Genomic DNA, 22285 nt, shown 5'->3' with positions numbered 1-22285 from the left:
GAGTGTAAACTAATACAACCTCTGTGGAAAACAGTGTGGCAATTCCTAAAAGGTCTAAAAATTGACCTTCCATACAATCCTGCAATCCCCCTACTGGGAATATACCTGGAGGAATTCAAATCCCTTTATGAAAAAGATACCTGCCCACGTATGTTTATTGCAGTATTGTTCACAATAGCAAAAACATGGAACCAACCATGCTGCCCATCGAAAGAAGACTGGATTTTTAAAATGCGGTACATATACACAGTGGAATATTATGCAGTCATAAAGAAGGACTAAATTATGAACTTCACAGCAACTTGGATGGACTTAGAGTCTATAATACTGAGTGATCTACTGCAGGAACAAAGAACTGGGGCAACCCCTTCGAGTCCCCTCCCACTGTGGGAACTTTTCTGTGCTCTCAATATATCTTGCTTTCAAAAAAAAAAAGAATTGAGTATCACATGTTCACACTCATAAACAAACCTTGAACAATTATCGTAATACTATAATAAAAGGATTGGCCATAGCGGGAACCTGCTGGGGGTTGGGAGAAGGTGGGATTGTCAGTAGTGGGAATCTGCCGGGGGAGGGGTAGCTTTCTTCATCAACAAGGGTAACTGCATAATGAACATTTGTATACCTAACCCTGAACTGTACCCCACATCTTTAAAAATTAAAAAAAAAATTTTAAGTATTTATCATGGTGCCTACCACATAGCATTCAAAAAAGAAAAGAAAAGAAAATCTTAAAGAATCCACTAAAAAAACTATTAGAGCTAATAAATGAGTTCATCAAGATTTCAGAACACAAGATCAATATAACAAAGATCAATTGTGGCTGGATATGGTGGCTCACATACTTAATCCCAGCACTTTGGGAGGCTGAGGTGGAAGGATTGCTTGAGCCCAGGAGTTTGACACCAGCCCAGGCAACATAGCAAGACCTCAACTCCACAAAAAAATCAAAAAATTAGCTTGTCATGGTTGCATGTGCCTACAGTCCCACCTACTTGGGAGGTTGAAGGTGGAAGGATGACCTGAGCCCAGGAGGTTGATGCTGTGGTGAGCCATGATCATGCCACAACACTCCAGCCTGGGTGACAGAGACCTCGACTCAAAAAAAAAAAAATCAATTGTATTTCCATAAATTAGCAATGAACATTATGAAAGTAAAATTAAGGAAAAATTCCTTTTACGATAGCATCAAAAAATTAAACACTCAGGAATAAATTTAACAAGTATAACAAACTCAATTAACCTATGAATGATTGTTGAAAGAAATTTTAAAAAATAAATAAATGGAAGGACATTCCATGTTTATGAACCAGAAAACTGAATATTGTTAAAGTGACAATATTTCCCAAACTGATCTACAGATTCAATGCAATCCCTATAAAAATCCCACCTGGATTCCTTCAGTGAATTGACAAGCTGATCTTCAAATACATATAGAAATACGGGGACCTTGGCTGGGTGCAGTGGCTCAAGACTGTAATCCCAGCACTTTGGGAGGCCAAGTTGAGAGGATTGCCTGAGCTCGGGGGTTAGAGACCAACTTGGACAACTTAGTAAAACCTTGTCTCTACAATAAAATCAAAAAATAAACCACACCTGTAGTTCCAGCTACTTGGAAGGCTGAAGTGGAAGAATCACCTGAGCCCAGCAGGTCGAGGTTGTGGTGGCCATGAGCGTGCACTCCAGCCTCGGTGACAGAGTGAGACTATGATGCAAAAAAGAAAGAAAGAAAGAAATACAGGGACCTAGAGTATCCAAAACAATCGTGAAGAAGAACAAAGAAGACCAACATTTAGGAAGACTAACGCTTCCTAAATACAAAACTGACCACAAAGCTATAGTAATCAAGATCGTGTAGTGCTGGCATATAGATAAACATAAAAATCAATGAAATAGAATTAAGAATTCAGAAATAAACCTTCAACCTTAAATTAATTGCTTTCAAAAAGAATGATAAAACAATCAATGGGCAGGGGAAGCGTAGTCTTTTCAACAAATCATTGGGACAACTGGATATTCATATGCAAAAAAGAAAATGAAGTTGGATGCCTACTCACACTACATACATAAAGAAACCCCAAATTGATAAAATACTTAAAGGTAAGAGTTAAAAAGTATAAGACACAAGAAAACATGGTGATAAATCTTTGAGACCTTGGATCAGGCAATGGTTTCTTAGATATGACATCAAAAACACAAGTAATGAAAGAAAAAATAGGTGAATTGAACTTTATCAAAACACATAAACTTTTTTATGTGTCAAATAACCCTATCACAAAAATGAAAAGACATCCCACAGAATAGGAGAAAATGTATGCAAGTCATATATCTGATGAGGGACTTTCATCTAGACTTGTATAAAGAACACACAACTCAATAGTAAAAAGACAACTGAATTTTTAAAATGGGTAAAGTATCTGAATGGACATTACTGCAAAGAAGATAAACAAGTGGCCAATGAGCACATGAAAAGATCCTTATCAATTGTCACCAATAAAATGCAAATCAAAACCACAATGAGATACCACTTCAGACACATTAAGATAGTTGTAACAAAAAAAGGTAGATAATAACAAGTGTTGGCAAGGATGTGGAGAAATCAGAATTTTTTTATTCTGCTGAAAGAGAAAAAAAAATATCATCAGAATCCTCAAACACTGCTGATGGAAATGTAAAATGATGGAGCCATTTTGGGAAACAGTCTGGAAGTTCCTCATACTATTAAAGACAGAGCTATTGTATGAACCCAGCGATTCTACTCCTAGGTATATATATTCAAGAGAAATGAAAACATGTCCACACAAAAACTTGTATATGAATGTTTACAGTAGCATTATTAATACTATCCAAAAAGTAGTATCAATCTAGATGTCCAACAACTGATGAATGAATGAATAAATGAAATGTGGTATGCCTATACAATGAGATATTATTCAGCCATAAACAGCATGAAGTATGGACACAAGCTATAACACACATGAACCTTGAAAAACATAAGTGAGAGAAGTCAGACACAAAAGATCACATATTGTGATTCAATTAATATAAGACGTCCAGACTAGACAAATCTATGTAGGCAGAAAGTAAACTAGTGCTTGCTTATAAATCAAGGTCATGGAGGAAATAATTCTAAGTAATGACAGAAATGTTTGATGTGTCAAAGAAGTGGAAAATGAATTTTTATGTACTCACACTATAGAATATTATAGAGTTGTCAAAATGGATGGACTATAAGGAACAACAATATGGATTATAAATTTTGACCTTGACTATAAGGAATTTTCATTAAAATCTTTTATATCAACAAACCATAGGGAGAGCAAATAGAATTGTATTCAATCTTGTCTTTGAATTGGTTACATCTTTAATAACAAATGGCTTAATTTTCACATTATAAATCATATTTTTCTTAATTTCTACTTTAAATAATTTTTAAGTTACATAAATTCAGATGAAATGTAAGTCAGTGATTACTGAATGTCTCTCCCTTCAGTCCCATATTTTTATTATAACTGACATATTACTTATGCTTATGACTCAAGATTTTACCAGCTTCGTTTGTACTGTCGCTCTTTTAAAAGCACTTTAACCAAATATTTTCTTTTTATTCAGTGTCCAACCTTGGATTCTTTTGATCTATTTATTAAGTTCATGCAAAAGTAATTTCGATTTTGCATTGTTGATAGTTGCCATTTGATATTGGAATACATTCTTAAATAAATGTGATCATGTTAAGCATCTTTTTAATGCACATTTCTCACTTTACTTTTTTGCTAGTGACTTATTATTTGCTGTTTATTTTATATTTACTTTAGACTATGGAAATGATGTTAGACAAAAAGCAAATTCAAGTGTTTTTTCTTATGAGTTCAAAATGGGTTATAAAACAGCAGAGACAACTTGCAACATCAACAATGTATTTGGCCCAGGAACTGCTAATGAATGTACAGTGCAGTGGTGGTTCAAGCAGTTTTGCAAAGGAGATGAGAACCTTAAAGATGAGGAGCATAGTGACCAGCCATTGGATGTTGACAATGACCAGTGGAGGGCAACAATCGAAGCTGATCCTCTTACAACTGCATGAGAAGTTGCTGAAGAAATCAGCATTGACCATTTTATGGTCATTTGGCATTTGAAGCAAATTGGAAATGTGAAAAAGCTCAATAAATGAATGCCTCATGAGCTGACCGAAATTTTTAAAAATTATCATTTCGAAGTGTCATCTTTTTCTGCACAATAACGAGCCATTTCTTGATTGGATTGTGATGTTTGATAAAAATGGATTGTATACGACAGTTGGCGATGACCAGCTCAGTGGTTGAACTGAGAGGAAGCTCCAAAAGCACTTCCCAGAGCCAAACTTGCACCAAAAAAAGGTCATGGTCACTGTTTGGTGGTCTGCTGCTGGTCTAATCCACTACAGCTTTCTGAATCCCAGCAAAACATTACATAGAGAAATCGATGAGATGCACTGAAAACTGCAATGCCTGCAACCAGCATTGGTCAACAGAAAGGGACCAATTCTTCTCTACGACAACACCTGATCACACGTCGCACAACCAACACTTCAAAAGTTAAATGAATTGGGCTACAAAGTTTTGTCTCATCCTCCATATTCACCTGTCTGCTTGCCTACCAACTAACACTTCTTCAGGCATCGCAACAAATTTTGCGAGGAAAGCACTTCCACAACCTGCAGGATGCAGAAAATGCTTTCCAAGAGTTTGTCAAATCCTGAAGCATGGATTTTTAAGCTACAGGAATAAACAAACTTATTTTTCTTTGGTAAAAATGTGTTGATTGCAATGGTTCCTATTCTGATAAATAAAGATATGTTGAAGCCTAGTTATAATGATTTAAAATTCAAGGTCTGAAACCACAATTACTTTTGCACCAACCTAATAAAAATGAAAGATATAAATCTCCGTGATCTGAGCTTGGAAAGTACAGGTACTTCTTAGACAGGACACAAAAAATATAAATCACAATTTATGAAAGAAAAAAGGATAAATTGTATTTTACCAAAACTAAAAACTTCTGCTCTTCAAAATACACTGTTAAGAAAGTAAGGCCAGGCACCGTAGCTCATATCTGTAATCCCAGCACTTTGGGAGGTCAAGGCAGAAGGATTGATTGAGCCCACAAGTTCCAGACCTGCCTGGGCAATGTAGTGAGACTTTGTTTCTACAAAAAAAATTTTTTAAATTAGCCCAGCATAGTAGCATATACCTCTACTCCCAGCTACTTGGAAGGCTCATGCAGAAGGATCCCCTGAGCCCAGGAGGTCGAGGCTGTCTTGAGCCATGATCATACCGCTGCATTCCAGTGTGAGTGACTGTTCTGGAGGAACTCTACGCCAGGCAGATTCACACCAGATTCAGACAGGCCAAAGAACAGTTGAGGAGTCAGGTTTATAGCAACATTCTAATTGCAATAGCTGGTGACAACATTGGGAAATGTATCTGCACTGTGGTTTATCTGGGTCTGTTTTTATACAGACATACACAATAGTGACTTTGCAGCCAGATTATGAACACATAGTTATATTTAATAGGCTACCTTAGCTTGCTTAGTCATAAGGGAGCACTATCTTGTTTTGGCCAGGCAAGAAAGCCTGACTGACTTCAATTTCCTCACACACTACCTCTTCAGGGTTTCTTACCATACAATTTACGCGATTTGATTCTTCTGTGAAGGTCCCTGGGCGAAGAGGGAGGAACATTGCATCCAAATGTCACAACAGCACAAGCTGCAACAACATACAAGCAAAGTGCAGGCAATACAAAAGAAGACAATGAAGGTGGTCCTCCATACAGGATCAGAGGCATTCCAAGTGCTCAACCAAGTGCAACTGTCAAACGAGACAGGCTTAAGTCTCTATGGCAAGCCTCCAGCAGCACTCAAAGGAAATTCAGTGCCTACACAGCATGCTGACTGGTTAGTCACAGTAGTGTAGGTCTGGGCCCAGTCCATGAGAGAATTTGCAGCAACCCAACTAAGAGCAATAAGAGAGAGAAGTAATAGGTAACAACATCGGCAAATTCCTTCCCTCCACTAATACACAATCTAAAGTCTTATCGTGTGATGAGATATTATCAGGCAGTGCCAGTTTCTCTGGTTTAGTATACCATACCTTTTCAGCCTTTTCTGTAATAGTTTGTGGTTCTATGTGTAATGGAGAGGCTTACGCTGGCCATAACGATAACACAAATGTTCCCTTTAGAATATGAGTATGTCCACCTCCAAGCAGACAATAGAACTGTACCTTTGGGGGCCAAATTCCAAGCTTTTGCTGTAGCCCATATTGACTTCTGTCCAGCATGCAGCAGTCTCCAGTGTAGCCAACTGGCTAAGTCTCTTATAGGAGCAGTTTCCAGCATCTGCCTTTAGTCAATGCATCAGCTTCATTATGTCCAGGATATATTAGAGGTGCATGTCTGGTGATATGATAAACTGTAATATCCTTTAGATGGCCTAATTTCTCACAATTCCTGTGACATCACTTGAGCCCACAAGAGCTGATGTGATACAGTCCATTTTTCCTCTTGCCATGAAGAAATCCATAAAGTGAGCCCTCTGTATAAACCCAACTGTCTGTACATATGATTGGGGGGGTTGGCTCATTCTTTATTAAAAGTCATACAGCTCATAACTTTGCCCTTTGGCTGCTATGGTGGGTTCCGGTTTCCCACCAGAAGGTCTCTGTTGATGACTGGAAAACTACTGTAGTCCACCATGTTGGATTTCCTTGACTACAGCCATTTGTATGCCACATATACTGGTGGTATGGGGGGGTTCCCTTGTTTGGAGGGGCTAGGCACTGGTTCTTTGAGAGGTGTTGCTGCCACTGACTCAGTGGTAGCATGAGATAGTGGTAGCGTAAGTTGCAGTTCAGCACTTAAAAGAGTTTGCACTCAGTGAGCTTTGGTTTTGCAAGTATGCCCCCTATTTAGACAATGTGGGAGTCTGTGCAGTCCCATTGTAGGGTTTCTCAGTCCAGTCCTGTACACCTCCTGTCATAGGGCTTGTTCCAGTGATGGGCTCTGGATTGCCTGCAAGGCGAAATAAACAGCTGCCAGTTGCCTTTCTATTAAGGTGTAACGTGTCTTGGCCCCTTTCCACAGCTGAGACCAAAATACAATTGATTGTCATCATCTTTCACTTTTCTGCCATAATCCTCAACCCATTAGTGATGTGGACATCTGGTTCACCAGGATGGCCGGGATCATATACCACTAAAGCGTGTACTCCGATGGCTGCCCATTTAACCACTATGAAAGATTTTATCTCCATATCCCCCTGTTGCCACTTAGTACCCTTTTTTACCAAATGGTATAAAGGTCTCAGAATTTGCGCCAAGTATGGTATAAAAGCTCTCCAGTATCCTATTACTCCTAAAAATTCCCATAGGACTTTAATTGTAGTAGGAGAGGGGAAAGTCTATATTTCATCAATAATAGCCTCAGGTATCACCTTTGTCTTACCTACCCAAACAACCCCCAAGAATTTGACTGATAAACCAGGTCCTTAGATTTCTGAGGCGTTGACTTTCCAGACCATTTCTTTAAATGTTGTAACAAACACGGAGCAGCTTGCTCTAAATCTGGAAGGGAGTCAGAGGTTAACCTAATAGCATTGATATAATGAAACAATTTCACAGGTTTGGGGAGTGTCCAAGCAGCCAGATCCTCAGCAACAAGCCCTTGACATACAGTTGGGCTATGTAAGAATCCTTGTGTGAAGACTATAAAAGTTCATTGGTGGCCTTCCCATGTAATGGTGAAAGGTTCTTGACTTTCAGGAGCAGTATCTACAGAAAAGAATGCATTCGCCAAATCCACTACATAATGGTGTGTCCCTAGTTTATGGGCGAGGCAATACATCAAGTCAGCAATAGAGGGCACTGTGGCATGCCATGGAGGAGGCGTCGCCTTATTGAGTTCCCTATAATCAACAGTCACGTGCCAGGGACCATCCAGTTTTCTAACAGGCCATACAGGAGAGGTGTTTGGCAGGTTCTCTTATTATTGCCTTAATAGCATGCTCTCTCAATCTGAATTATCCAGCAGTTGTTTTAACCATTAACTTTGCAGAACATTTATTCTCAGGATATATTCTGGTACAGGGGACACATATACAGTATATTCTCTTGGGAGTAGTCTCCCTATTCCTAAAAACACCTGTACTGCTTTGACCTGGATAGTTTTATCACCATATACATCAATAGTCAGAGTCAGTCCCTTGAATTTCTCTGGCTTTCCGTGCAAGAGGGTACGTCTAGCACCAAGATCTACTAAGGCCAGTATTCTTTGTATCTGCAACTCCCTTTCCCATGCCTTAACCTTCCCAGAGGGTGGTCAGAAACACCCACCCACGGCTCCTGCAGCCACTTGCATTCCCTGTTTTTCAAATGTTTCTCCCAGGATTTGCAAAGCCTTTCCCATGTTAATGGGCATATTATGTACTTCAGCCTATTCCTGGAGGGAGAGGGGGACCCCAGGCAGATAACATCACAGCCACAAGATACCACATACTAGTGGCTGGCCATCCTGGAATTCCCTCATTCCCTGGGGCAGCAGGCTCCAAGTGTTCTGGAGAAGCTCTACTCCAGGCAAGTTCACACCTGATTCAGACAGGCCAAAGAACAATTGAGGAGCCACGTTCATAGCAACAGTTCCATCACAGCAGCTGGCAACTACATTAGGAAAGGTCTCCACACTCTGGTTTAACTGGGTCTATTTTATACAGACTTATACAATAGTGGCTTGTAGCCAGATTAGGAGCACATGGCTATATTTAGTAGGTTACATTCGCTAGCTTAGTCATAAGGAAGTGTTACCTTGTTCTGACCAGGTGGGGGTGACAAGGGAGCACTATCTTGTTCCAGCTGGGCGAGAAAGCCTGATTGATTCCATCTTCCTCATAGTGTCAGAGTGAGACTCTGACTCAAAAAAAAAAGAAGAAAGAAAGAAGGAAAGAAAGAGAGAGAGAGAGAGAGAGAGAGAGAGAGAGAGAGAGAAAGAAAGAAGGAAAGAAAGAAGGAAAGAGAGAGAGAAAGAAGGAAAGAAAGAAGGAAAGAAAGAAAGAGAGAGAGAGAGAGAGAGAGAGAGAGAAAGAAGGAAAGAAAGAAGGAAAGAAAGAAAGAGAGAGAGAGAGAGAGAGAGAGAGAGAAAGAAGGAAAGAAAGAAGGAAAGAAAGAAAGAAAGAGAGAGAGAGAGAGAGAAAGAAAGAAAGAAAGAAGGAAAGAAAGAAGGAAAGAAAGAAAGAAAGAAAGAAAGAAAGAAAGAAGGAAGGAAGGAAAGAAAGAGACAGGCCATAGATCAGAAGAAAATATTTGCAAAACGTATATTTAATAAAGGATTTTTATCTGGAGTATACAAAGATTTTTATGATACAATAAGAAGACAACCCAGTAACAAAGGGAAAAGATTTAATCGATTCAGATTCTACACCAAAAAAAAAAAGAAAAATGCAAATGACAAAATAAAACAAAAACCCACATTAAAAATATGTTCAACATCATTAGTCATAAGAAAAATGTAAAACAAAATAATGAGACGACACTACACACCTATTCGAATGGTTCAATTTTTAAAAACTGAAAATATTAAGTGTTGGTGAACAACTGGAAGTCTCAAACAAAAACAAAGTGCTGGGATTATAGGCATGAGCCACCACACCCAGCAGTATTTTCTAAACACAGAAATTAGTATGTAGAATTTCCAAACTAGTAAACAATGACATAATTATTAAAAATCCTGAGGAAAACAAAGAGAAAAAAATATAAAGCCAACAAGATAACAGAAAAGAATAAAGATAGTAGATTTAAAACCAAACATATCAGTTGTTACATTGAATAAAACATAGACTAATATACTACTTAAAAGACATAGTTTGTCAGACTGGATTAAATATATTGTGTTTACAAAAATCATCCATAACTTAAAGACCACAAAAACATTGAAATTAAAGATGGAAAAAATCATATCATACAAATAAACAAGAAAGTACATGCAAAGTTATGTTGTACTGTGGACAATATAAACTTTAAGACAAGAAGCATTATTAGACATGTCTTGCTTGAAGACCCTATAATAACCTTGTCTGAGGTAGTTACCTTGCAAGAGTGTTACTTTTTTCATACTCTCTCTATAGCATCCAGACCATAAACTATAATAAAATCTCAGCATACTTGAATGGCCAAGAATAAAGTCAAACCTTCATATCAAAAATATTGCTAGATTTTGATACTTTGCCTAAAAATAATGTAGAAGTGGACTTTCACAAGTGGACTTTCCAATAAAATGGAAAGTAGGTATCACGCTTCCAGACTTTAAACTTTACTACAAGGCTACAGTAAAAAAAAAAAAAGAAAAAAGAAAAAAGGAAAGTAAGACTATAATCTGGCTATCTGTACTCCTTGTGACCATGGGCAACAGACCAAAGATTGGGATGGGGGAGGTAAGGTTAATTCTAGCTCTCAAGGGAGCAGCAGGTTTGAATTTTCTGAATGCAACATGGATAGAATCTAAAGATTCCTCTGGATCAACTCCTATCTCTGTCTTTTCTAGTAAAATTAATCAGAAACTATAGTAACAAACAGGGATTCAGATTCTTTATGAAAGAAGATTCGAGTCATTTTAACCTTTAAAACTCCCCGTGGCCGGGCTCAGTGGCTCAGCCTGTAATCCCACGCTTTGGGAGGCAGAGGTGAGTGAAATGCCTGAGCCTGCAGGTTCGAGACCCGCCTGGGCAACTTGGAGAGACCTCATCTCTACAATACACCAAAAAAAAAAATTAGCCGGGCGTGGTAGCACACGCCTGTAGTTCCAGCTACTTGGAAGGCTGAGGTGGGAGGATGGCCGGAGCCCATCAGGTGGAGGCTGCGGTGGCCGGGGCGGCCACTGCACTCCAGTCTGGGTGACAGAGTGAGACTCCAACTAAAAAAAAACAAACAAAAAACTCCCCAGTTGGTTAATTGAAAGTGAATGCAGAAGGGTGCAGGGACTCACTCCTGTAATTTCACCACTTTGGGAGGCTGAGGCAGAAGGATTACTTGAGCAGGAGTTTGAGACTAGCCTGGGAAACATAGTGAGACCTCATTTCTACAAAAAAACCAAAAAATTAGCTAGGTGTGGTGGCGCATGCTTGTAGTCCCAGATACTTGGGAAGCAGAGGCAAAAGGATCTCCTGTGCCCAGGAGGTCCAGGCTGCAGTGAGCTGTAATCCCCTCCTGCTGTGGGAGCTTTTCTGCCCTCAATAAATCCTGCTTTTTAAATAAATAAATATCCATTCAATATCAACTGTGTATTCATGTGGGATACTGTGTATTTAAATTGAATACAATTCAAAATATAATCCTAATGAGTTTTTATTTAGAAATGGAATAATTTAAAAATTCCCATAAAGACACATTTGTCTTCAGTTCCAAATAATAAACTATATATTAATAATATATTTTTATTTCCAAGTAATAAAAGTTACTAAAAAGTGTCAAAGATTGCTGGAAATATGTGCGAAGATATGGGCATTTAATATACAACAGATAGTATTTTAATTCAGTAGGAGAAAGATGAATAATAATTACTTCTGACATATTGTTCTTTCTGGATAAAAACAAAGTTAACATCCTGTATCATACCATATATAGTAATCAATTCCAGATGGGGTAAAATCTTAAATCTGTGTGTGTGTATACAGACTCACAGAAACACACATATGAAAAACTGCACTCACTCTGTTACTTTATCCTCTTGCCCTCTGAAATTTTCTACAAGCAAAACCTTCCTAGGAAACATAGAAAACATTGGAAATGGCTTAAGAAACCGATTTTATGGAAACAAAATAGACAAGAATATAAGAAATGTTAATTGCAGCATTTTTTTGAGTCAGGGTCTCACTCTGTTGCTCAGGTTAGCATGCAGTGGCACCATCACGGCTCACCACAACCTCAAACTCATGGGCTCAAGTGATCCTTCTGCCTCAGTCTCCTGAGTCGCTGGGACTACAGACATGTGCCACCACGCCTGGCTAATTTTTAAAATTTTTTGCAGAGACGAGGTCTCACGTTGTTGCCCAGGCTGGTCTTGAACTCCTGGGTTCAAGCAATTCTCCCACCTCAGCTTCCCAAAGCACTGGAATTTCAGGTGTCAGCCACTGTCCCCAGTTGCAGCATTACTTTTAAATTTCAAAAAAGAGCAAACAATTTGAAATATCACAATTGGGGAAATGGTTGAATAGGTATACAAGAATACTGTGGGATATACTGTAACCATGAAAAAGATTAAATTAAATCATCTATTGACCTGAAGGAAAACCCAAAAAAAAAATGAATGTAAAAAAGCACATTTCAGAGAAGTGTTCAGATAAAGTATCATCCATTTTTTGGGTAACAACAAAATAAATAATTTGTGTGTGTAATATATGAGCATGAAGAAATATATGCGGAATATATACAACCTTTAAACATTATCAAGAAAGAAATAAACAAAGAGGGAGGAGTAAGAAATTGAAAGGGACAGAATAATGATTTTTTTTATGTTTAATGGTTTTGTTTCATTAATTTAGGCACAAATGCACCACCTCTAATTTTAGATTAGAAATTTAATAAAAGACTTAAAATACGAGCACAAAATAAAATATTCATTTGACAGTTCTCATTTTGATATTAATGCAAAATATTACAAGTCTGTATTTAATAATTTTCCCGTTTGCTGATATTTTGCTTACTCTACTAGTCTCAAATTTATTATGAAATATTTTACCTCTCTATGCTCATAAAAAGTAAAGTAACTCAATGTTCAAAGAGATTCCTCTTACATAGGACCTAAGGAAAAAGGGAGTAGGGCATGAAAAGACAGATCCATGGTAGCTGGACATAAGGATTTTCTTTCCATATAATGGTATCTGTCCAACGTAGGAAGCTGCTGCCTGCGTGAAAACTGAAGCACAGTTGAAAAGCCCATCTCAAAACACTAACCTCAACCTAAATAAAGCTAAACTGTGGGCTATTTTTTTTTTAATTTAGGATTTCTTGAGAGACTTTTACTAGGTTTCCACACTATAATAATAGCACTGAGTAGTTGCAACAGAAATAGTATGGCCCACAAAGACTAAAATATTTATTGTACAACCCTTTAGGGAAAAAAATTTGCTGATTATTGGCTTTTAATACAATATATAATCCCAGTGAATATATCTGCTGCTACTGCAAAACTGTGATACTCTGGCTTTTTTTTTTGGATAGGTTAACTCTAAAAATTTTTATGTTCAGTTGTATGTGTATATATAGCTCAAGAATGAGAAGTACAATATATAAAGTATACACTACTTTTAAACCAATACACTGAAAAAATATATTTTAAAAATGGCATGTAGTAGAACATATTTTGGCTGGATCAAGTCCTTTAAAAAAAAAAGTCCTTATTTAAAAGAACTCTATACTTGGAGTTTCGCTATCTTCTCTCTGGAAATATTTTAAATCTGAGACTGTTCACATCCTAGAAATTCTGGGTAAATTATCTTGTGTTGTAGTATTCCACCTCTCTCCCCCAAATCTCTTTGGAGCTAAGTAATTTGCCTTCTTAAAAGCTCCTTCCATGACCCTTGTGCATGCTCATCGCTCTAATATTCAGATCAAGAGTAACCCAAGGAGTCACTTGCTACTTACAGAGCCAATACAAGGGGGTACCCCCACCCCTACAAACCAGATTTATTTTCTGGAGGGTAGGCCCCTTGTCATACAGGCTTCCCTGCTAAGTAAGTGTTCTAAGAACCCATTGGCATGAGTACACCAGCTAGTGTTGTTGTGAGAGGTTTGGCTTTAGTGAAATTTTTTTGGAGATTCTTCAACCCGTTTTCCCATTTCATGATGGGTGATTTACAGTGCAACTGCTCACACCGTGCTGAGTGTTTAGCAGTTTTTGACCAAAAAAGGCATGACCCCTGTACGCTACCCTCCTAATTCACCTGATCTCGCTCCCAGCGACTTTTTCTTTTGTTTTCCTGGGTGAAAAAAGCCCTCAAAGGGAAACATTTTGCCCATGTTAAATAGGCAAAAGAGCAGAAGTGCTAAAAGGCATCCAAATTGACAAGCTCAAAAACTGTTCTGAGCAGTGGGAAAAACATCTTGACAGGTGTATTGCATCAAACAACGAGTACTTTTAAGAGTACATGAAGTTTAAATATGTAAAAATCAATACAGAATTTTTAATAAATAAATTCTGGGGTTTTTGGGTCCCCCTAATATATCATCTTTGGCCTTCACAATTTTGGGTGTTTTTTTTTAAAATAAATCTGATTAGCCATTTAAACATCACACATTTTTAAAATGTAGATTTCTGGATTTCCTCACAAAGTCAGAAAAGCATGCAAAACAGGGCATTTCCTCAAAGCATTGCATTTAGAAATGGGCACTGAGTATCCTCTTTAAGTACTGTCTCAATCAGGTTATTATTATTCTTTCAGTAGATACTTGCAGTTTGCTAATTTCTTTAGGGTGGGTATATCCATCTTCAAGTTGACACTGAAAAATAGATCTATTTTTTGTATCCTCCCAATTCATTTCTGTCATCAAGAGTATGTTAGAATGGTAAAATAAAATGTCTACTTCTATATACCTGAAAGAGTTGAACACTTGATAAAGTTTTGCTTAGAAAACTGAATTTGGTGCTTCACTAATAATAGCTAATTGATCACATGCCATTTTCCCCATTCTCTGTGTTTATGTGACCCTTCTAAGAGTTTTAATTATCTTTCAGTCAATACTGGTGATTTATAATTTCCTAAAAAAATCACTTTGTTTAGGTTTTCAAACATAGCAGAAAAAAGTGTTGTATTCAGTATAAACTTTTAAAATCTACAACTATAAGGTTTCTATCTCTCTATATCCATTTTAAAATATAATGCTATTTCTCTTTTCATACATTTTACTCATTAGCACACCAACATTTTGCCTATTTTATTTTTATACTAGGTATTATATGATGTAGCAAAAGGGACACTAGCCTGAATAAAATTATTCCCACACATTATTCACATTATCTGCACACACATCTCACATTACCAACACCTAGGATTATACCATGTTCAATAAGAAATGATGATGGAAAATCTCCTTAATTCATTACCCTCAAAGGGTCTTTCTTCAGTTAAATACCCTACCTAATGGTGAGTAAAGTCTGCAGAGGTTAAAAGGCCTCTGAACAACAGTTACACTGATGACAGTGATAAATATCACAACAGTGACTAATGTTCAGTGAATATGTATTTATGTCAGGCACAATTCTAACCATGCTATATGTCTCAATTCATTTGACCCTCACAAAACATTATGAGGTAGGTATTATAATTATGCCCATTTAAGAATTTTTACTGAGACTAGTATCTAAACAAACATAGAAAAATGATCAGGAAAAAAATACATAATAAACTAATAATAACTTTCCTTTGGGAAGGCAAATGGGTATAAGGAAGATGGTCAAAGAACACAATTGTCTTGTTTGTAATGTTAACATCTTTTATAAGGAAAACATAATCATGCATTATTTCTACAATTAAAACAAGGACATGAGATGATGTGCCTAGGGAGACTGTCCACCAGGGACATGTATTCTAGCATGTATGAGAGGACCCCCAAAATAATTGGAGTTATCTTTTGGAGGGCGGGTCCCTTGTAGTACACTCAAAATTTGTTCCTTTGCATCTAACAATCAACCCAAGTTTTTATCTGGAAGTTTTGAGAAAGTTGCATCACACCTTGCAGAAGAATAAGTGCACGATTTTTTATAAATAAATTTAGAGTTTTTTGGGGTCCCCTCTTGTATTATGGCAAAATATCTGGAGGGAACTGCAATGTCCACCAACAGGGATTTCAAGATGATATTGCAGTAACACAATGAAACACCATGAAGATATTAAAGGATCTCTATTTACTGAGTGAAAAGTTCACAAATGTTTTTACTATAAGAAAGTCTTAATCTTGTAAAGAGCAAAAATAGTGTCTTCTTCAAAAATACAGAGGTCACTTTCTCTTAAGTATTAAAGGTATTCTAAAAATATATTTTATAAACCACGATGTAAACAAATGAATTTTACAGTCATATAAATTTAAGATGGATTAAAATATTAAGAATGTAATAATTACATACAAATGAGGGAAAAAAAGAAAATGAAAACCACAGGATTACATTTCCACATAAATTCTCATAAGTTTAAGATTAGAAAGGTGTCAAAGGTGCTGTCATTTTCAATATTTGCTACACTGAATAATCTGATGTCAAGAGAAATATGAGTTTTTATTAAAGGGCTTCCAAAATGCATTCTATTCATAAGGTGTTTCTCCAACATTATTTTTATCAGGCTGAATAAGCTGTAGTCTACACATAAAACATTTCTACATTATTCTATCTGGAGAATTTATTAACAAGATAAACTCTATGGTGTTGAATAGTTGTAAGCCATAATTAAAAGCCTTCCTATACACTTCATATATCCTGGCTTATCACCAATACAAATTTTGATGCTGAATAAGTTGTGAGTCATAATTAAAGTTTTTTCCACATTCCCTATAGTCATAGGGTTTCTCAGCAGTATGAATTCTATGATGACTAATAAGTTGTGAACTCTGAGAATAGGCTTTCCCACATATCTTACATTCATAAGGTTTCTCACCAGTGTGTATTCTCTGATGTCTAGTTAGGTCTGAACCAGAACGAAAAGCCTTTTCACATTCCTTACATTCATAGGGTTTCTCACCTGTATGGATTCTTTGATGTTTAATAAGTTGTGAGCTCTGACTAAACGCATTGCCACATTCCTTACATTCATAGGGTTTCTCTCCAGTATGAATTCTCTGATGTTGAGTAAAGTTTGAACCACTACTAAAGGCCTTTCCACATTCCTTACATTCATAGGGTTTCTCACCAGTGTGAATTCTCTGATGTCGAGTAAAGTTTGAACCACTGCTAAAGGCCTTTCCACATTCCTTACATTCATAGGGTTTCTCACCAGTGTGAATTCTGTGATGTCGAGTAAGGTCTGAGCCACAAATGAAGGTTTTTCCACATTCTTTACATTCAAAGGGTTTCTTGCCAGTATGAATTTTCTGGTGATGAGCAAGTCTTGAGGGATGTCTAAAGGATTTTCCACACTCCTTACATTCATAGGGCTTCTCGATGTTATGAATTATCTGATGTGTAGTAAACTGTGAGTCATGTCTAAAGGTTTTCCTATATTCTTTAGTTGTACAGTATTTCTCTTTATTAATGATTTGCTGTAATGTGAAGGATGGATGCTGACTGAAAGTGGACATATCTTCGTGCGTGAATATCAGTTGACTGAAATGTCCCTCCTGAGAGCCATGTTGTTTCTCAAATTGACCATTACATTCCCAATCATCTCTGAAACTAGAGTACTGAAGGTCACGTCTTGTAAGTTTTTCCATTATCTCCCACTGGGCTGATTCTATTTCATAAATTTCCTTCTTCATAAATAATTTCTTGGTCTGACATCTTGATTTCAGGACTGAAAGAAAATATGAAAGCAATCACTCATATTTTTCTTGTCTGGGAGAAATGAAACTTTAATTAATATCAGATAATTCAACTGAACTTTTATAAATTGGATGGGGGAAAAAAGAAATAAGAGAGGTCACATCGTAAGACAAAGGTGATGATTAAGAAAACAAAGTAAGTCACTGGTTCCCAAACATTGCTATAAATCAGAATTACTTTGGGAAGCTTGCTAAATATACATGGCTTAGTCTTATCTCCCTTGTTAAAGGATGACTCTAGTCTCTCTCCCTGCCCTGTCACACACATGCAAACACACACACACACACACACAAACACATCTCACAGCATACATACACACAGACATAGCATCTCACAGCAAAAGTTATAAAAGGGAAGTGATCACACCGATGTAACAGGGCTATTATCAGGATGAAATGAACACATTTAATGGAAAATTTCTAGGAACTGGCAAACTATGGTCTATAGACCTGCACCCATTTTTATAACTAAGTTCTATGAGCCACAGCTGTTACATATTGTCTATGAATGTTTGTTGAGTTACAATGGCAGAAGAGAAGTTATGACAGAGACTGCATGAGCTGCAAGCTTTGAAATACTTACTATCTGGCCCCTCAAGAAAAAGTTTGCCCTTGGTTAGATGTGCATTGTCCAATACAGTAGCCACTAACTACATATAGTTATTTAAATTTTTTGATGTCACTGAGTCAGGGTTTCACTTTGCCCAGGCTGGAATGTAATGGCACAATCTAGGCTCACTGCAGTCTTGAACTCCTGGGCTCAAGCAATCCTCCTGCCTCAGCTTCTCAAGTAGCTGGGACTACAGGCGCATACCACTACACCCAGTTATTTTTTATATTTTTTGTGGAGATGAGGGTTTGGCTTTGCTGCCCAGGTTGATCTCAAACTCCTGGCCTCAAGCAATCCTCCTGCCTTGGCCGCTCAAAGTGCTAGAATTACAGGAGAGCCACTGTACTCAGCTTAAATTTAAAATAGTTAAAATTCTTAAAAATTTCAAATTCTTTTTCTCAGTTGCACTATTCACACCTCCAATGTTCAATAGCCAAAAGTGTCTAGTGGCTTCTCTGTACTGAAAGTAACAAATTTATAGAACATTTCCATGATCACCGAATGCTTTATTGAACATCACTGGTCTAGATTCTGTAACTGGATGTCCAGAGTTCTTTAACACATGATAAGAAACTAGAGGATGGCAATCCAGATAAAAGCCTAGATTAAGAGAAGTGTTGAATGACCATAGTATGACTGGTAGGTAGATAGGGAGGATTCTTTTGCGAATGGATATGGTATGTTTGGTTGGGGTTTGATGAAAATACTATTTATCTTGGAATTCTGAGATGCTGACCTTTGGAGAAGAGAAGAGGGAGCTTAATGACTGACTGACAGGAAAGGCATCTGTAGGCTCAAAGAGAAAGAAAGAAAGTAAAATGGTAGAAGATGTATTGTGCTGCAAGACCAGAGGTTCTAGATTCAGTTATGAGTTTTAAACGCAAACTCAGATAATTCAAAGTTTTGTTTTCTGGGGCAAATGAGTTCATCTTTTTGAGCCCACAGTTCTCTGTCTAATAGGAATAATAGCTCTTATGAGTGTTGTGAGGATTGGGAATAATGTGTGGAAATGCTGTGGAAAAATTTATGTACAGAAGTGGGAACGTGAGGCAAGTGAAGTGTTTTGAAGATAACTGTGGGCCCAGAAGGAAAAGCTCAACTCAAAAAGGTGAAAATCATCCCGGTGCCATCTTCTTACTCCCACATACCTAATCAGCAAATCCTGCCTAGCCTTGCTCCTAAATACCTCTCTATCTAATACCTAATATGAAACATCTCTCCCTCGGACTACTGAAATCAACTCCTACCTAGTTTCCCCACTTGAGGTTTCCAATATTGAATGTGTCTCACTAGAATGACATTATCTTGCCACTACTCTGGTTAAAATCAGTGGCTTGCCATACAATATTGCTTTTACAATAAAAGCCAATTTCTTGAATAGCATCTACAAGGCTCTGAATAAACTGGCTCCTGCCTGCCTTTTCAGACAAGGCCCACACTCCCTTTGCTTTCTAAGCTTCATCTTCACTGGCCCTATTTTTCAGTTCTTCAAGTGCCTTCAGCTCTCTGCCCTTCTGAAGGCCTTTCTAAGTACTCTTTCTTAAATCTAGAAGATGTTTTCTTTCATTTGTGGCCTTGATGACTACTGTTCATTTTCTAAGTCTTTACTTAAAGGCCATACTTTCTGAGACTTTCTCTGATCCCATGGTCAAATTATGCTTCACTTGTAATTACCCTTTTAGTACTCTGTTCTCTGCCTTAACAGAATTTTCACAATTTATAATTACATATTTATTTAAGTTCATGTAATATCTTTTTTCCTCAATAGGTCTTAAGTTCTGTAAGGACAAAGATAATGCTTGTCATCTTCACCAACGTGTGTCCAACTTTGAGCATGGTACCTGGTACATATTGGAAGATCAGCATATATTTATTGGTTGACTCACTACTCAGTAAGTGTCTAAATGTATACTCCTTAATAAAAAGTCTAAAAATAGTTCTCTATAAAAAAGGATAGACTTATATCAAATATGGAAGACTGAATACATACATTTATTCCTTTCCTTCATGAAGTCCCACTAAAGTGGTAATAAGATTAAACAAAAGGAGAAACTCTATAAGGACAAAGAGAATAAGAGAAGACAGAACAGGAACAAAATTCTGAAAGCTAGAGAGTGGTTGGAATAGGAATACATGACTAATCAATCAGAAAAAAACTGAATCTTAAATTGCAGACAGGTCATACTGTAGAATCTCAGATATGTTCAAGAACTGCAATAATCGGGTACCTTTGAATATAAGGTGCATGAGAGGCTGCAAACATAAGGTTAACTGAAGAATCTGTTTAAGAAATAGAGCTCTAAGCCAGGCTCCGTGGCTCAGCCTGTAATTCCGTGCCTTTGGGAGGCTGAGGTGAGTGGATTGCCTGAGCCCGCGGGTTCGAGACCCGAGACCTCATCTCTACAATAAATTAAAAAAAAAAAAAATTAGCCGGGCGTGGTAGCGCGCGCCTGTAATTCCGGCTACTCGGAAGGCTGAGGCGGAAGGATCACCGGAGCCCAGCAGGTCGAGGCTGCGGTGGCCGGGAGCGGCCACTGCACTCTAGTCTGGGCGACAAGAGACTCCAACTCAAAAAAAAAAAAAAAAAAAAAGAAATAGAGCTCTGATTCTCAAATCTATTCTGTACAGTAGGCTTATTCTCCAGTTCACTATACCAGGTAAACTCCCAGAACCTGGCAGTCATGCTTACTTTATTAACTCCCAGAAAGAAAGTAGAGAATTCCATTCTGAAGAAAACCAGCCAAAGAGAAAAGACCTGATAGGTGATAGCAGCCGATGAATTGTTCTATGCAGATGACTTTGCAGTGACAATCATGAGTAAACCTGTAAACCTTCAAACACAAACAAACACAAATCAGCTTTTCAGTGCTCCAGTTTTACATGAGCAGAAGGCTTTGAGTCACTGGGTATTTCAGAAAAATCTTAAACGTGAGTGATAAAAATAAACAAAGAGGAAAAAAAGAATTCAGGAAAGAAAGACAATGGAGAAATTATTTTCAAATTCAAAAAGAGAATACTACCAGAAATAATAAATAATAACTCCATGAGAGATGAAGTCAGAAAAATAAATATTCAAAAAATAATTTAAAAAAATACTAAGACTAGAAGTTAATAAAAATCTCACAGGAACTGCAACATGAAAAAAGAGATGGAAAAAAGAAAAAAAAAGAAATTTTAGGACTAGGACAGGAAATTTAAGATCTGAATTGTAAGTCAAAATCATTCAAAACATTTAATGATCCCTTACTATGTGCAAACCATGGTGTTAGACACTGGGTACAAAAACTGAACAAGAAAAAATGAACAACGTTTGAAAGAAAGAGAAAAAATGGTAGTGAGCAAATGACAAAAAAAAAAAAAAATATATATATATATATATATATATATATATATATATATGTAAGAAAATGTCAGCGATTTTAAGTTTCTTAAGGAAATGTATCAGTGAGTGCCCAAGTAAATGAAAGAATAAAATCAACATCATAATACTTCAACGTGAAATAGTGAACCTCAGAAATAAGGAATAAATCCTAAACATTTCCAAAGAGATTAAACAAGTCACATTAAAGAATTAATAACCTGTTTGGGGATTGGACTTTTCAACACAAGATGCTAGAAGATATGAGAAGACTACAGAGCAATACCTTCAAAAGTTTGAAGGTAAATGTTATTCAACCAAAAATTATTCCTCCAGCCAAATTATTAATCAAATATGGTAAAATGACAACATTTCCAGACATGCAAGGATTCACAAAATATACTTTCTATCTACTTATTTTGCATTGTTTCCTTGGTTGCTTTGTAAGAAGTACTTTAGAAAAATGAGGAATAAACCAAGAAAGAGCAATTCAGGCCAGGCATGGTGGCTCACAGCCATAATCTCAGCACTTTGGGAAGCTGAGGCAAGATGACTGCTTGAGCCCAAGAGATCAAAGCTATGGTGAGCTGTGATCATGCCACTGCACTCCAGCCTGGGTGACAGAGTGAGACTCTAACTCAAAAAAAAAAGAAAAGAAAAGAAAAGAAAAGGAGCCAGGCTCAGTGGCTCAGCCTGTAATCCTAGCGCTTTGGGAGGCTGAGGTGAGTGGATTGCCTGAGCCTGCGGGTTCGAGACTCACCTG

General features: G+C 37.2%; 2 protein-coding genes across 5 annotated transcripts in view; both read right to left on the bottom strand.

Moving 5' to 3' along the window:
- The window catches only part of LOC103272599 (zinc finger protein 829), a 310263-nt gene that overhangs the window by 276442 nt on the left and 11536 nt on the right, over positions 1 to 22285 (bottom strand). The window lies entirely within an intron of this gene.
- The window catches only part of LOC103272589 (zinc finger protein 566), an 81880-nt gene continuing 75504 nt past the window's right edge, over positions 15910 to 22285 (bottom strand). For all 4 annotated transcript variants that reach the window (XM_008070070.2, XM_008070072.2, XM_021718590.1 and 1 more), the window contains one exon: positions 15910 to 17526. In XM_008070070.2, the coding sequence (XP_008068261.1) occupies positions 16505 to 17526 (1022 nt within the window). In that variant the 3' untranslated portion in view covers positions 15910 to 16504. The remainder of the gene's footprint in view (positions 17527 to 22285) is intronic.

This window comes from Carlito syrichta, unplaced genomic scaffold (genome assembly GCF_000164805.1).
Source record: "Carlito syrichta isolate Samal-C Ts95f unplaced genomic scaffold, Tarsius_syrichta-2.0.1 Scaffold312887, whole genome shotgun sequence".
NCBI classification, from domain to species: domain Eukaryota; kingdom Metazoa; phylum Chordata; class Mammalia; order Primates; family Tarsiidae; genus Carlito; species Carlito syrichta.
Note: the sequence above shows the minus strand (reverse complement) of the source record. Positions and strands in the feature narration are given on the sequence as shown.